The sequence below is a fragment of the Arctopsyche grandis genome, chromosome 6 (genome assembly GCF_051622035.1).
Source record: "Arctopsyche grandis isolate Sample6627 chromosome 6, ASM5162203v2, whole genome shotgun sequence".
NCBI lineage: Eukaryota > Metazoa > Arthropoda > Insecta > Trichoptera > Hydropsychidae > Arctopsyche > Arctopsyche grandis.
This window is the reverse complement of record NC_135360.1, coordinates 2,903,955-2,920,428: the sequence shown is the minus strand read 5'-3', so window position 1 is coordinate 2,920,428 and position 16,474 is coordinate 2,903,955. Positions and strand designations below refer to the sequence as shown.

The 16,474-nt window shown below is 37.7% G+C and overlaps 4 protein-coding genes and 1 long non-coding RNA gene across 7 annotated transcripts in view; 4 read left to right on the top strand and 1 right to left on the bottom strand.

The window, feature by feature from the left end:
* LOC143913567 (uncharacterized) overlaps window positions 1–16,474 on the top strand; it is a 781,442-nt gene that overhangs the window by 258,767 nt on the left and 506,201 nt on the right. The gene's annotated exons all lie outside the window — the stretch shown is intronic.
* Window positions 1–16,474, top strand: part of LOC143913589 (uncharacterized) — a 459,558-nt gene that overhangs the window by 139,109 nt on the left and 303,975 nt on the right. The window lies entirely within an intron of this gene.
* On the top strand, window positions 821–3,164 carry LOC143913552 (uncharacterized). Its single transcript, XM_077433419.1, has 2 exons — window positions 821–1,009; window positions 1,098–3,164. Exons 1-2 carry the CDS (start codon window positions 842–844, stop codon window positions 2,139–2,141), a joined length of 1,212 nt encoding a protein of 403 aa, XP_077289545.1. The 5' UTR covers window positions 821–841; the 3' UTR covers window positions 2,142–3,164.
* On the top strand, window positions 7,098–11,368 carry LOC143913699 (uncharacterized). The gene is made up of 4 exons (XM_077433662.1): window positions 7,098–7,544; window positions 7,615–7,848; window positions 7,968–8,213; window positions 10,343–11,368. The coding sequence occupies exons 1-4, from the start codon at window positions 7,098–7,100 to the stop codon at window positions 10,544–10,546; spliced, it is 1,131 nt and encodes a 376-aa protein (XP_077289788.1). The 3' UTR covers window positions 10,547–11,368.
* On the bottom strand, window positions 10,873–14,948 carry LOC143913496 (uncharacterized). Of its 3 annotated transcripts, none has more exons than XM_077433334.1 (4): window positions 14,917–14,948; window positions 14,627–14,745; window positions 14,330–14,563; window positions 10,873–13,987 (listed from the first exon to the last, which is right to left on the bottom strand). In XM_077433334.1, exons 2-4 carry the CDS (start codon window positions 14,738–14,740, stop codon window positions 12,554–12,556), a joined length of 1,782 nt encoding a protein of 593 aa, XP_077289460.1. In that variant the 5' UTR covers window positions 14,741–14,745; window positions 14,917–14,948; the 3' UTR covers window positions 10,873–12,553. The 3 variants fall into 3 exon arrangements, with proteins under 3 accessions (XP_077289460.1, XP_077289461.1, XP_077289462.1); XM_077433335.1 differs by having other exon boundaries at window positions 14,627–14,742; XM_077433336.1 differs by lacking the exon at window positions 14,917–14,948 and having other exon boundaries at window positions 14,350–14,563; window positions 14,627–14,800.

Here is a 16,474-nt window from a genome sequence, read left to right as displayed (position 1 = left end):
ACATTGGTGACCCCATCTTTGAACCACACAACAGTGTTTCGTTAGGCCGGGATACGGTCAACACATCGTACCCCGCCTACATATATATATATATATATATATATATATATATATATATATATATATATATATATATATATATATATACTAACCGTTTTTCATATGTATGCATGGTAAACGAACATTTACGACTTTTTAACATTCGGTGTTGTGACGGTCACCCCATTATAATACGCTTGCAGAATAGAGGATTCTTGATTTATAAATCATCAAATATATCAGGTGGAAATTGTTTTACACAAAACCAAAACGATCACAGTATTGTTTCGTGTTAATAAAACCTTACAAAAAAACCTGTTTCTTAACTTGTTGTAAATATACATATATCTTCAAAGAATGCCTTACACCAGGCTAGTTTCACCATTTTGGGTCACTGGCTACTTATGTTACTACCATAGAAATAGAATGCATAGAATCGCGCTCAGCCTCCAAAAATGTTGCTACAAAAACTCTGCGCGGCAGAGTTTGTTCATTGTTTGCTAAACTTCGTCTCTCTCTCTCTCTTGTCTCTCTTCTGACTTTCCGTCTCTCTCTTCGATGGCTCGCTTTTAGACGGTACTTTTGTTAACAATGACCATTCTATGCATTCTACTTCTATGGTTACTACTGTACCTGGTCATATTACTTGGGACTAGAAATTTTTCGGTTTTTGGTATAAAATATGAAGATTGTATTAAATAAAACAAACAAAAATGGTCTCAAGTATTTAATTATATGATATATTTCTACAAATAAATAACAATTTATTAGTGCTTTAATTAGTGTCGAATTTAAACGATAGATGTCACTAAAAAAGTCAGGCGAGTCGTCACTGATCAGAGTAGGGTATGAGAACATGGAGTGCAGGCTTTGTCTTGGATCAGCTCCGGCCGAGTCTTCCGTCTCCATCTTCGGCGATCCTCATCCAGAGCGTCTAGAGCAACGCATTCGCACCTGCTGTCAAATTTATGTCAGTTGCTAGTTACAGGTTACAACTATGGTGGACCGAATTATTGGTTAACTCTTCTCACCACCTAATCCTGCCTTTTCATCTGCAGGTTAAAAGAGGCGATGGGTTGCCAGACACGGTGTGTCTTTCGTGCAAGACCAATCTGGAATTGTTAATCAGCTTTCGAAAGGCTTGTTTCCGAAGCAACGAAACGTCTCAACTGGGGTTAGATGATTGCTTGAAGGTCAAGACTGAAGAAATTTTCTTGGAAGATGTTATATGGGACGATGAGCCTTCATTACCGACAATTCACCGAAAGAATAGAGATTTTTTTTCAAAACCATTTCCCAGTGAATCTGAACGTGTATTACATCAAAAATCACATTCTGTAGAAAAGCTGTTCAAATGTGACGTTTGTTTAAAATCATTTACTCGTAAATTTAGCCTCGAGTCACATATAAAATGGCATACTGGCATAAAACCACACAAATGTGAAATTTGTTTAAAATCGTTTACTCGAAAGTCTACCCTCAAGTCACATAAAAAATTGCATACTGGCATAAAATCACACAAATGTACCCAGTGTTCAAAATCATTTATTCAAAAATATCAACTCCTGTCACATGAAAAATTGCATACCGGGATAAAACCACACAAATGCGATATTTGTTTAAAATCATTTGTTTATAAATGTGAACTTGTGTTACATTCAAGATTTCACACGGGAGAAAAGCCTTACAAGTGTGAAATTTGTTTAAAATCATTTATTCATAAATCTAACCTCACGTCACATAAAAAATTGCATACTGGGATAAAACTACACAAATGTGATATTTGCTCAAAATCATTTATTCATAAATTTAGTCTCACGTCACACGAAAAATTGCATACTGGGATAAAACCATACAAGTGTGAAATTTGTTTAAAATCATTTGCTCTAAAATATAAACTCGAGTTGCATAAAAAAATACACACCGGGATGAAACCACACAAATGTGACATTTGTTTAAAATCATTTACTCGGAATTCTTCTCTTGTTCGTCATTTGAGATCTCACACCGAGGAAAAGCCTTACAAGTGTGATATTTGCTTAAAATCATACACCCAAAAATCGAACCTCACCAAACATATAAGATCTCATTATAAGAAATAGTCTTATGAACGTAAAATACGTTTAATATATTAATGAGGCACTTAAATTATCACACTGTACATGTGTGATATTTGTTTGAAATCGTTTTCTAATAGACACTACCTTGTAAATCACTTGAGATCTAACAATTTCTAAAAACATTTTGCTCGTGGCTTATTAATATCTAATGAGATGTAATAATAACATAATACATATGTAAATAAAAATATTGTTATATTCTGTTTATATTCCATAATTTTGGTAAATATGTTATCATTATAATACGATTGCAGAATAGAGGATTCTTGATTTATAAATCATCAAGTATGTCGGGTGGAAATTGTTTCACACAAAACCAAAACGATTAGAATATTGTTTCGTTTTAATAAAACCTTACAAAAAAACTTATTTCTAAACTTGTTAGTTTAGAAAACCAGGCTAGTTTCACCATTTTGGGTCACTTATGCACTTTTTTAAGTAAGAATATCAAAAATAAATTTTATCTCACTGTCGTGCTTAAATGTGCTCAGACGAAAAAAAATTTGTTATGTCCAAAGAACAAATATATTTTCATTTGAGTTATATTATATGTTTATATATGTCAATAACAATACATACAAAATAAAAGTTCGCTGTGCATAGCAAGTTTTTGAACGAAACATTATTATTATTCAATAAATCAGATATAACAGCTCTAGAGTTGATTTTTTTATACCAGTATATGATTTTCTATCGAAAACTAGTAATAAACAGTATAAATCCTTTAACCGGTGGTTCCTGTGGACCCCAGGGGTCCCTGTGACCACTGAAGGGACCTGTGGCAAATTAAAAATAATTAGAGACTGCGTACACAAAGTCAGGGCGACTGCGAAAGGTTTTTTTTATAAAAATCATATTTGTGACATAAAATCCGTATGTTTATTTATTTTATTTATTGAAAAATCAACAGACAAGATGTAGACATGCATAAAAACAAAGAGTAAATATATAATATTTATATAACATCCGAGTCTGATTACAGATTTTTACAAAGATAATTAAATGAAAAAGATAAAAAAATATCATAATAACAAAATAAACAAATGAAAAATAAAATAATAAAAGCTATAACATGACAAAATAGCACATTGCATAACTAAACTAAAGTGTTAAAATATTGGAAAAAGGTATATTGTGCCATTCATCGACACCATTTAGTCGCCAACAATCTTAGTGAACGCTTGCATAGCTCACTAGATCATGTCATTAGAGTAGTTAATAAAATCAAAAGGAATGCTTTAAATGAGGGTTTATTATATAAACTTTGTTTGGAAAATGATGACTATAATCGTTTACTATATTTAACACCGAAGTTCGTTGGTTGTCTAAAAGTGCATGTTTGGATCGATTTTATGCATTGATTTAGTGGTGGAATTCCTGGAAAGTAAAGAATGATTTGCGGCTCAAGTTAATTATTTCAAAAATTGACAAGTTTATATCACTGACTTACTTGCCAAATTTAACCGTTTGCCCGCGGCCGTCTTCTATGGAAGCTTCGGGCGACAAGTCTGTAGCGCGGCTGTCTTCCATAGAATTTCTGAACTTTGCATGGCATTTTTGAGGCTTATATGCGCCTATTTTAACTGTTTTAAGGTTCAAAATTGGTTGAATATATTGCTGAGAGTTGAATGCCATCTATTCAATTTGCTTAAAATGAGTATATACCAGTCAAAAATTAGTTTTTTGTGGAACCATACTGAAACCTCGTTTATGTGACGTCACGTCTTCATACAATTGTGAAGAATGATTATTTGACAATTAATCCAAAACTACGAGATATATTATGTATTTTATTGTTTAAAATAATACTTTATGTGTTAATTAACATATCTGGTTACTTGAATAAATATTAAAATCTGTATTTATGGTCGAAAACTCGATTGCCAAATTCGCGAAAAAGGTGCCGCCGCGTACAGGGCTTGTTCGCTATATTTATTATACTAATTTGAAGCTACAAGGTGATCAAAACTAAAAGTGTAATATCTGCGTTTGTTACAAATAAATTTTCTATACAAGAAAAACTCGGGAAGAGGGAATACTTTCAGTTTCCAAATCTATCAAAATTACAGAAACAAGGTGAAGATTTGTTGGCTTTGTGGCGGCTCTACGACATGGTCGAATTTCGTTCACCATCCTGCGAGTTGGGACCAACTTTTGGGTGTGACCAGTTTTCTTGCGACCAGTTTTAGTATGGAGGGTGATGTCGTGTGACCGATCTAGAGCGACCCGTTATCCTGTTACCAGTTCACATACGGACTAGTAGTCCGTTCACCGTTTGATATGCTATTTTAAAACAATGATATTATACTACTTTCATATTGCAGGATAACTTGCCAGCAGTCAATATTATCAGACCAAATCTGTAGAAGTCCTAGCTTCATTAAATCATACATTTTTCCAACTTTACCAGTTAGATTAGTGATTCTGAACATTTTATGGATTCACAGAATATAGTATGGCGGCTCGCTTATACGACATGGTCGAGTTTGGTTGCCTTCCTGCGAGTGGGGACCAACCCGGCTGGGTTCGGAGAGCTGCTACTCACTCTGTCTTCAGCTGTCATATAATAAACATGTGCATTAACATGCCAGTCGTCTCATTCGTTCATCCTCCATACTGGTGACCCCCGACATCGAGCCACGCAGCCTCGATCAATTTCAACATGCCGCTCATCCCTGCCTCGCCGAGTCAGGCGGGAGAAGCTACCCGCCGCGCCCCCATCGCCATCAACACGCGTCGCGGCCCGCGGGTGACAATAAACGAGCAGACACGGCTACCTACCTACCTACCTACCTACCGACGTCCAGCCACAACGTCGATGATAGGTGCTTAAAAAAATGGGGGAGCGAATGAGACGACGATCTTGACAGCTGGATGTGGAGTCATGCGCGATCCACTACACATAGAACGGTCATCCAGCACCACAAGACATACACCACCTCAGCACCATCATCATCATCATCATCATCAAGGCCCCGTCCGTCCCCACGAGCGTCGTCACGCCGAGACGGGCGGTAGCGCTACAACACCTCCACGAGCCACAACGACTCACAGTCCAGCTCGGAGTATCATCAACCACATCGATGCCCCTGCCGCCCCCGCCGCCCCACCAACCGACATCAGCCTCGGAAGAGCGGCGCCGCCGCAGCATCGCATCGCATCGGCGCGACCATCGGACCACCCACCGTCCTGCTCGCGACGTCACCGCCCTCGAATCTACCGACCATTCAGGGCGGTACACCTATGTACACAGCGGATGACCCACGTCAACAATTTTTTTTCTCCCCACGTAATAATTTTTTCTCTTTGTGTAACAATAATTTTTTTCTTTTGTAAAATTTGTTTCTTTGTAATTTTGGTATCGCTGATGCTGGGGGGGGAGTGATGTGGCGGCTCGCTTATACGACATGGTCGAGTTTGGTTGCCTTCCTGCGAGTGGGGACCAACCCGGCTGGGTTCGGAGAGCTGCTACTCACTCTGTCTTCAGCTGTCATATAATAAACATGTGCATTAACATGCCAGTCGTCTCATTCGTTCATCCTCCATAATAGTATTGATCAGTGTAGAGTTGACTATTTCATGCTGGTAATATGAATTATACGGTCCAAGCTTATTTAGTACGCGGGACAGATGTGTTGACCGTGTCCCGGTCTAAGAGAACACCGTTTGTGTTTGTAGGAGGATCGTTTATTTTTGTTCAATTGTTACAATGGTTATTGTATTATGGGGGATGAACGAATGAGACGACTGGCATTTTGATGCACGTGCGTTTATTATGAGAACCAGAGACGGAGTGGTGATAGAGCTCCAAACACGACTGAGTTGGTCCCAACTCGCAGGATGGGGTGACACGACAACTCGTTCACAGATTTTCCGTAAACCGATAATGCGCTCCAGGCATTACGTATAAGGCCATCTCTTTCTCACCCCGTCTGTTCACCATGATCTCGTTTACTCTGCCATTACGCATGCAGCCATCTCTTTCACAGACCATTTTTTCATCGATAACAGACGGTCTGTGAAAGAGATGGCTGCATACGTAATGGCATAGTAAACAAGATCGTGATGAACAGACGGGGCGAGAAAGAGATGGCCGTATACGTAATGCCTGGAGCGCATCATCGGTTTACGGAAAATCTGTGAACGAGTTGTCAGGTAACCGCAGGATGGTAACCGAAACTCGACCATGTCTGTACAGACGCCAGGGGTCCTCAACTCGAGAGACACCTGAAGTCGGTTTGTGAGATAGCTCGTGGTAAGCGTGGGCGGGGCTGTTTTCCTCACGGTGCCTTACTTCGTCGTCGGTGGTCTGGTCTCTGCTGATGATGGCTGCTCTGCCTGTACCTTTCTCTTTCGTACAGTGTGCGTGAGATGCGTGATGTGGAAAAAAGGCGGGAAATTGTAAACCAATGAAAACAGAGCGTAAATCTGTTTATGTATTGCGACTGTATTTTGTATAAGTTATACACAGATCAAGCAGGGGGGGAAAGGGGGGAGTAAACAAAGTAACTACGCGTGCTTTTTGAGTCACAACCCATCACCAGTGGCCGAGCTGGTGATTTCGGTGGCGAGGAGCTAACTGCGTGTTTATGCCGAAGCCGTTGGCGCGCAACTGTCAGTGGCTGGCCAGCACTAAAATATATCGTCCAAATCGTGGGTCGTAAGGCCACGAAAGCCGATCATCAGACATAGTCTGAACGGTAATTGGACTATTCGTCACATTGGGGTGGTCACAAAGACAATTTTTGCCATGAAAATCGCGGATACACAATATTTGGCACTCAAGTTCTCATTACTATGATAGTTATCGTTAGTATGATGGACTTTTCGGCTGCCAGATGTTCCGTTATAGAGATTTTAGTGACTTTGTGACGAGTAATTTGTGACCAGTAATCACCGAACCAGTCTGAACAATGTCTTCGGATATATAAATTATACATGGATAAAGTGCAGAGGGAAAAACACAACACCATTAGAATTGATCTATTCGTCATAGTAATAATTAACCTTCGGCCATTTGACATAAGAAAAATACGTAATTCGAAAAATTCGTGTTTCGGAAACCTTGTATTCGAACTACTTGCTTCGACCGACTCGTATTCGGCGAATTTACATAGAATCCTAATAAGCCCACTCAAGTTTGTCACCAACACCAATTTTATGTCAACCTGGGAAGACCCTCAACTCCAATCGTCTGAAGCGTCTACATCTAGGCATCCATTGTCCACGCTGCACTCTCCAGGAGTTTGTGCTTCTTCGGCCCAAGGAGCAATGGAGTGCAGACTTTGCCTCTGCTCTGCTCCAGCAGGCTCCTTCGTCTCCATCCATGACGACTCTCATCCACCGGGTTTGGCGCAACGTATTTTGACCTGCTGTCGGCTGCGAGTTAGTTACGTTACACTTAGACCATTGCTATTGTTGTTTCTCGTAATCGTCACACCTTTCCCATTTGCAGGTTAGGAAAGGGGACCATCTGCCAGATATGATATGCCTTTCTTGTGTCAACAATCTGGAATTGCTCGACAGCTTTCGAAACGCTTGTTTTCAGAGTGACACAACGTCGAGGGTGGGATTAGACAAGTATTTGAAAGTCGAGCCGGAGGAAGTTTTGGTGGAAGATTTAATATGGGAAAATGAGTTGGGTGCTGGTTTTCCAACCAATATTTCTAGTTCACCAGACGATGGCTCGGTAAGTAAATAGGATTCGAGTGCCTTGGAACGATTCTAAGCAAAACATTCAGATAATCGAAAATATAAATTCATGTGTAAAATGACATCCTTTCACATAACGTTCGATTTATTTTTTAGACCCCTGGAGGTAAAATTTCCTGGATCGATAATATGGCAGAAATAATAGATACCGATAGACACATTCTAGCGGAAGAAATACCATTACGGAAAGCTTTGGATAAGACGTGCTCTACACATTCTGAATTGGACCCTAAAATAGATTTCCAAGACAACTCGTTTACTAATAAACACAATCTTGCGACACAGAGAAACTCATTCTCGTCAAAACCCCAGCGCAGTGCACAAATGAGACTTCATAATGGGGTAAAGCCACACGAATGTGCCATTTGTTCAAAATCAGACCTCAATTCACATATGGGTGTTCATAGTGGCGTAAAACCACACAAATGTGACATTTGTGCCAAAACATATACTACAAAACAATCACTTTGTGAACATATTAATACTCATAGTGGGGTAAAACCACACAAATGTGATATTTGTTCAAAATCATTCTCTAGAAAATCAAACCTCAGAACACATTTGGGTGTTCATACAAAGATAAAGCCACACAAATGTGACATTTGTTTAAAATCATTCTTTAAAAAATATGAACTCAGTTTACATACGAGTATTCATACTGGGGTAAAGCCACACAAGTGTGACATTTGTTCAAAATCATTCCTTAGAAAATCTGAACTCAGTGCCCATATGGGTATTCATACAGGGGTAAAGCCACACAAATGTGACATTTGTTCAAAAACATACACAACGAAACGAATTCTTCGTGCACATATCGATATTCATAGTAAGGGAAAGGCACACAAATGTGACGTATGTTCAAAGTCATTCTTTAGAAAATCAAATCTTAGTTCACATATGGGTATTCATAGTGAGATTAAGCCACACAAATGTAACATTTGTTCAAAATCGTTTTCTAAAAAATCAAACCTTAGTTCACATATGAGTATTCATACTGGGGTAAAGCCACACAAATGTGACATTTGTTCGAAATCATTCATTGAAAAATCAAATCTTAGTTCACACATGTGTATTCACAGTGGGATAAAGCCACACAAATGCGACATTTGTTCGAAATCGTTCTTTAAAAAATCAATCCTTAGTTTACATATGTGTATTCATACTGGGGTAAAGCCACACAAATGTGACATTTGTTCAAAAACATATATTACAAAACAATCTCTCTGTGAACATATCAATATTCATAGTGGGGTAAAACCACACAAATGTGGTATTTGTTCAAAATCATTCTTAAGAAAATCAAACCTCGTAGCACATTTGGTTATTCATACCGAAGTAGCGGCACTCAAATGTGACATTTGTTCAAAATTATTCCGTAGGAAAAAAGGACTCAGTGCACATATGAGTATTCATACTGGGGCATAGCCACACAAATGTGACATATGTTTAAAAAATGTGAACCCCCTATTACATATGAGTATTCATACTGGGGTAAAGCCACACAAATGTGACATTTGTTCAAAATCATTCATTACGAAACAAAATCTTAGTGCCCATGTGAATACTTATACTAGGGTAAAGCCACAAAAATAGAAATGTTTTTCGTCATAACCATAGATGTATAATACATAGATACGCCCTCCCACTTTATGCCAGTCTCCCTGTTAGCGCATGCACACTTTCTCTCAGTAGGTAGTTAGCTTCTTAAGTAGGAAAGGTCGATTGCGGAGATCTTGTCGTCACTGAGGGGGTGCGGGGGGTTTAACTAGCGGGGAAGTGGTGAAAAAAACGACGACCGTTGCGTCGTAGGGAAAAAAACCTTTTTTTTCCCAACTTCCCCGCTAGTTAAACCCCCCGCACCCCTCAGTTAGTGACGACAAGATCTCCGACCAAAATCACGCGTCAAGGCCCATCTATGTATTATATATCTATGGTCATAACAGATCATTTTGGTCCCCATATGTTTCATTACTTTTTTTGTATTCAGATCAAATGTATGCTCTCAAAGACTTGTATTCCCAAAATAATTAAAGAAAAACTACGATTTTTGTAAAAGAACGCTTAAGTAAAATAAATATTTCTTTTAATCGAAATTGCCTTGAAAGTTTACTTTTCAATTTTCCTTCAACTTACCTCTGCCAAATTGACTTTTTCTCCATGAGCATTATTTATTTAGTCATCGAATCTAGCGTCCAACAGTGCTTTCTAAATGCTACATTTCCATTTGTAAATGCAGCTGTAGTACTGGTTTGTTAGTCGGACGTGTAGATGTACATATGTACCTGAACTAGAAGATTAATATACTATTAAAACGTGTCGACGAAAAGCAATACGAATTTGTTGACGATATGTTAAAATAATTCACGAAAAATTGTGCAAGTCGATTTTCCAAAACTTTTATCTTGTATTTATAACAATTCCAAGCATAATCTATACGTATAAAAATGAATGTCTGTGTGTGTCTCGAATAGGCTCCTAAACCATTGAACCGATTACTATCGAACTTTCAGGATTTGTTGTATGGATGTCCCGGAAGATTACTGTGGAAAAAAAAAGTGTCATTGCAACGCAATAATTTCAAATGTGTTCGCTGCCTGCGTTTTTCTGGAACGAAAATGAGAACGGGAAATGCATGCGTTATTATGGCATTGCAACGCATGCCGGGGTTCAGCTAGTTTATAATAAAAAATCGTACATACATAGTTATATTATACTATTATTATTTTCTACTTTCTTCAAACACTGTTTGTACATCAGTGACAGACAACCCGCAGCTAGAAATAACATTTGTTGCCGTTCATAATGATAATGATACATCATCAATAAAGTGTTTCATTGAAAATGAAACATATCTACATATGTATTTCAAAATGCAATAACGAATGTGTATTCGCTAGATATGTATTTTTCAATATATGTTAATTTTCAAATTTTAATGTTGTATTTTTTTTTTATTGTTTTTCATTATTTTAATTTTTTTATATTCTTTTTTTTTGGTATTTATGTCATTGTACTATATTATTTTTTTTACTATTTTTTGATTAATCTTGTGTACTTGTTTCCGGCCATAGTAGCGCTTTGGGGGCAACCTGTTAAGTTACCATGCTCTAAATTTAAATTTGATAATAAATAAATATAATTTGTGAGTTCTTATTGTCAAAAATATCATATTTTATCATAAATGACCTTTTTTAAAAAAAAAAAAGAAAATTGAAATGACAATATCAATAATAATATTTTTTATTCCAGACCATGTTAATAGTATGATTCATGAAATAAATAATATATTTGTACATATAATAGTATAAAATAGCAGTAATAATATTGTTGTATGGTGGGTGATGACTGTTTAATATGATGGGTGGGAAGGAAGTAAAGTAACAGACACCAACATGGTCGAATCGGTCCCAACTTACAGGATGGCGACCCAAACTCGACCATGTCGTAGGGTCGCTCTAAGGGATGATTTGAAGGTGCAGAACACCCGGACGCCAAAGCCTCACGAAAAAAAAACAAAACATAAATCTGGTAGTCCGACAACTCAGCTCCGACCTTTCAGCCCAGACAATTCAGTGCAAAATTATTTTTTTTAAAAAGTTTTAAATGTGTTATCGAAAATGTAAGTAGTCTATTGAAATTGTCGGCTATATCTATGTACATAATAATTTCATAAAATGCGAATAAATTTATTTGTTAATCTTTATGCCTTAATGATTTTCTCACTGGGGTCCACGAAATATTACGCAAGTAGGGTTTCTAAACTAGGGCCGCAAAAATTTATTCTTAAACAGCGTGAATACATATCGTGACAACCCTGAGGTCTAGCCGCAAAATCATCGGTTGGACAAAGATCGTTGTATAGAATCTTTGTTATTACATTTGTACACAACATAAACTTTAAATTGTACAACAAAGGTAGATTTTTCTATGATGTTGATATTTGTGACATCTATGGTGTTAGACTTATTTTATTTTATTAATTACATACCAGGAAGGCATTACAGGCAACCCCAATGCGCCTTCCTGGCCAATTACAAATATTTCAGCATTTTTTATTCATTATATAAGTCACTGAATTACGAGACACTGAAAAACTCGCAAATCAATGTTTATTGCACATTAATCAATCACAAATTATTATAGGTGACATATTGTATATAGGAAGGATTTTAGCCAATTTTTACCGGGAACCGTTTCAACCATGAAATCAGAGAAAATTGGCAAACTCTGATAGGAAACGATCAGCCTGGAGTCACAAATCCAGGTCTGACCAACAGCATACTCTGAAAAATTCACTTTCACTCGAGGCCCGGCCCTGGGATCGAACCCGGCACCTCACAACGCTAAGCAGAAGCTTAACGACCGAGCTATGCTGCTGGCTTGTACATTTATAATTTTTTAAAATCATATGTAAATAGTGGGTAGCATCGTTTTCGCCAATTTGGTGAAGGGACCGTTTCAACAATGAAATCCGATAAACCGGTAAACCCTGATAGGAAATGACTGACTCGGGGTTGCAAATATCCAAATCTGATCAGCAGCACTACAGAATCTGATCAAACCTGGCGACCTCTCGGTGCTTGGCATTAAGCCATCCACCGAGCCATACTGATGACATTATTTAAAGCAAATGTCGCATTTGCCAGATTGGTGTAATTTCAAACGTTACAAGTGGAAATTTGTCAAGAAATAGACTGTTTTTCACACTTGAACGGATTTTTTTCCGAGTGAGACCTCATATGTTTCACAAGGTTAGATTTTTCAGGAAATGATTTCAAACAAATGTCGCATTTGTACAGTTTGTCGCCGGTGTGAGATTTCAAATGCCTTGAAAGCCCAATTTTTTGGGTGTATGATTTTGAACAAATTTCACATTTGTGTGGCTTTATCCCAGTATGAATACTCATGTGTGCACTAAGCGAAAACTTTGTAGTGAATGACTTTAAACAAATATAACATTTGTGTGGCTTGTCGCCAGCGTGAGACTTTAAATGCCTTGAAAGTAAAGATTTTTGAGCAAATGATTTTAAACAAATGTCACATGTATGGGGTTTAACCCCACTATGAATGCTCATGTGTACACCGAGATCAAATTTCCTAATGAAGGACTTTAAACAAATATCACATTTGAACGGTTTCTCTCCAGAGTGGCATTTCATGTGTTTCACAAGGTTAGGCCTCTCAGTAAATGATTTTAAACAAACGTCACACTTGTGCGGTTTGTCTCCAACGTGATATTTCAAATGTATTGAAAGTACAGACTTTCGAGCAAATGATTTCGAACAAATTTTGCATTTATACGGTTTTTCTTCAGTATGAGATATCGAATGTTTCATAAGGCTATCTCTGTTAGCAAATAATCTTAAGCAAATGTGGCATCCGTGCGGCTTTATCCCAGTATGACAACTTGTGTGTACTAGAAGGTTCGATTTGTGAGCAAACGATTTTGAACAAACTTCACATTTGAACGGTTTTTCTCCAGAGTGAGATCTCATATGTCTGACGAGGTTATATTTTTGGACAAATGATTTTAAACAAACTTCACACTGGTGCGATTTGTTTCCGACGTGATATTTCAAATGTATCGATAGTACAGACTTTCGAGCGAATAATTTCAAACAAACATTACATTTGAATGGTTTTTCGCCCGAGTCGGATCTCGTATGATTCACTAGATTAGATTTTTGGGCGAATGACTTTAAACACGTGTCGTATTTGTGTGGCTGACCTCCACAGTGAGACTTCAAATGCCTCGAAAGTCCAATTTTTTGAGTAAATGACTTAAAACAGACATCACATTTGAACGGCGTTTCTCCAGAGTGGGATCTCATATGATTCACAAGGCTAAATCTTTCGGTAAATGATTTTAAACATATATCACATTTGTGTGATTTCAAATGTCTCAAAAGGACAGATTTTTGAGCGAATGATTTTAAACAAATTTCACACTTGTAGGGCCTGTCTCCAGTGTGATTTTTCAAATGCCTCGAAAGTCCAATTTTTTGAGTGTATGACTTTGAACAAATGCCACATTCATACTGTTTTTTATTAGTATCTCGTGTTTTATCTATCGTTTCTGCTATGTTATTGTCTAAATTATTTCTCCCTCCATGTATCTACAAAATAAAACGAACGTTATGCAATTTAATATTTGTAGCTTTGCTACCATAGAAGTAGAATGCATAGAATGGTCATTGTTAACAAAGGTGTCGTCTAAAAGCGAGCCATCGAAGAGAGAGACGGAAAGTCAGGAGAGAGACGGAAAGTCAGAAGAGAGACGAAGTTTAGCAAACAATGAACAAACTCTACCGTGCAGAGTTTTTGTAGCAACATTTTTGGAGGCTGAGAGCGATTCTATGCATTCTATTTCTATGTTTGCTACAGATGAATATATATTTTCATTTAAATGAATGTTTTGATTGGAATCGTTCTGAAGAACTTGACTCCCTCTGGCTTACCTCGCCATCGTTTGGTGAACTAGAATTGTTTGGTGGCGAATAGGCACCCGACTCATCTTCCCATATTAAATCTTCTAGCAAAGCTTCCTCCGGCTTGACCTCCAAAGACTCGTCTGACCTCAATCTCGAAGCTTTGTCACTCCGAAGACAAGCGCTTCGGAAACTGTTGAGCAATTCCAGATTGTTGACACACGCAAGGCATATCATACTTGGTAGTTTGTCATCTTTCTTAACCTGCAAATGAGAAAGGTGACGATTACAAGGCTACATAAATTAGCAATAGCAAGTGTAACTGACCTGCAGCCGACAGCAGGTCCAAATGCGCTGCACCAAATGTGGTGGACGACGATCGTCATGGATGGAGACGAGAGCCTCTACTGGAGCGAAGCAGAGGCAAAGTCTACACTCCATTGCTACTGTGACAGGAAAATCACAAATGTCAGGACATTGGGCAGTGGCACCGTCCACACATATGGATTTATCGGCGATATTAACGATATTTTCCATAACCAGTTCCTAAATAGTAACTACAGGTTGCAATATGGGAACTGGATATGGAAAATTTTGTAAATATCGGCGGAAACTACCGTGTGTGTGGACGGCGCCAATAGATGCCAAGATCAGTGCTACTCAAACTTTTTCAGCTGGCAGACAAGTATATATTTTTTAGGGTAAACAGACTACTAGTCATATGTGAACCAGTCACAGGACAACCGGTCGCTCTAGATCGGCCACACGTGATCACCCGTCAAACTAAAACTGGTCACGAGAAAACGGTGACCGATTTTAGGGTGTGACCAGTTTTCTCGTGACCAGTTTTAGGGTGTGACCAGTTTTAGTGTGACGGGTGATCACGTGTGACCGATCTAGAACGACCAGTTGTCCTGTGACTGGTTCACATTTGACTAGTAATCACCGAACCCAATATGTATATACTTAGACAGGCGCGGCTCGTGCATAGGAACTGTGGCGCTGCAGCACCCCCAGAAAAAATACAAAAAAATCACATTTGTATACATTTACAACTTGTGAATATAATTTAAATAATAATGATTAGATATTTGACATAATCATTATTAATGAGTATGTCAAATATATCTAAATACAAGTTTTAAATGCGATTTTTTTGTAATTTTTCTGGAGGTGCTGCAGTGCCGCAGTTCCTATGCACGAGCCGCGCCTGTACTTAGAAAAAGATAAAAAAAAATTAAGAAAAAAAAAACTAATGAGACATACATATGAGCTTGTTTGTTATTAGATAACTTGTCCAGTCGTGATTTAATCGAAGACAATGCCACACGCAATGGATCATAAATATCCACACTATTGCGATGTTTTTTTTTAATTATACTCATGGTTGAGAAACAAGTCTCGCAAAGGTAAGTTGATGCAAATGGTAAAAGACTATCTCTTTCATCGTAATGTAATCCTGGCACATGGTGAAGATCTTTCAAATATATAACCCCAACCTAAGCTGACGACGAGTCGACGAATCGATTTTAAATTTTTTCCATCGCGTCACTTTCCTTGCAGTTATGGCCACCAGGGAAATTTACCTGGAAAGGTAAAAATAGGGTAAACAAAAAAATAGGCTGATTTAAAAAATAAAAGCTGAAAATAGGGTAAACAATATTTGGAGAGTACCGAAAAAAGTTTATGATTTTATAGAAGATTTCTCAGCGTCATATAGTACAAGATTTAAATTATGGATGCCACAGTGAAATGTGAAACTAATTTTATTGATAAGCATAATAGAATATAATAGGGAATGCGCCTTCGCCCAATAAATAGAATTTGCCGAGTACAAATGTTTAACTTTAGAGGCGCCTTTATCACTCTGATCTAAAAATTTGTAGCGCCTTTGGCGCTCTAATTTTAAATTTTGAAGCGCCTTCGGCGCATACAGTGGCGCCCAACTTACTCGGCGCCCTCGGGCGCCGCCCGACCCAGCCCCCCCCTAAAACCGGCACTGAATATAGATAAGTATAACAACAGAGATGATGAAATTGTGAATGAGAATGAAGATGATTAAATTCAGCAATTCATTTTAATAATCACACATTATAAAAATTAATAATCACACATTATAAAAATTAATAATCACACATTATAAAAATTAATAATCACACATTATAAAAATTAATA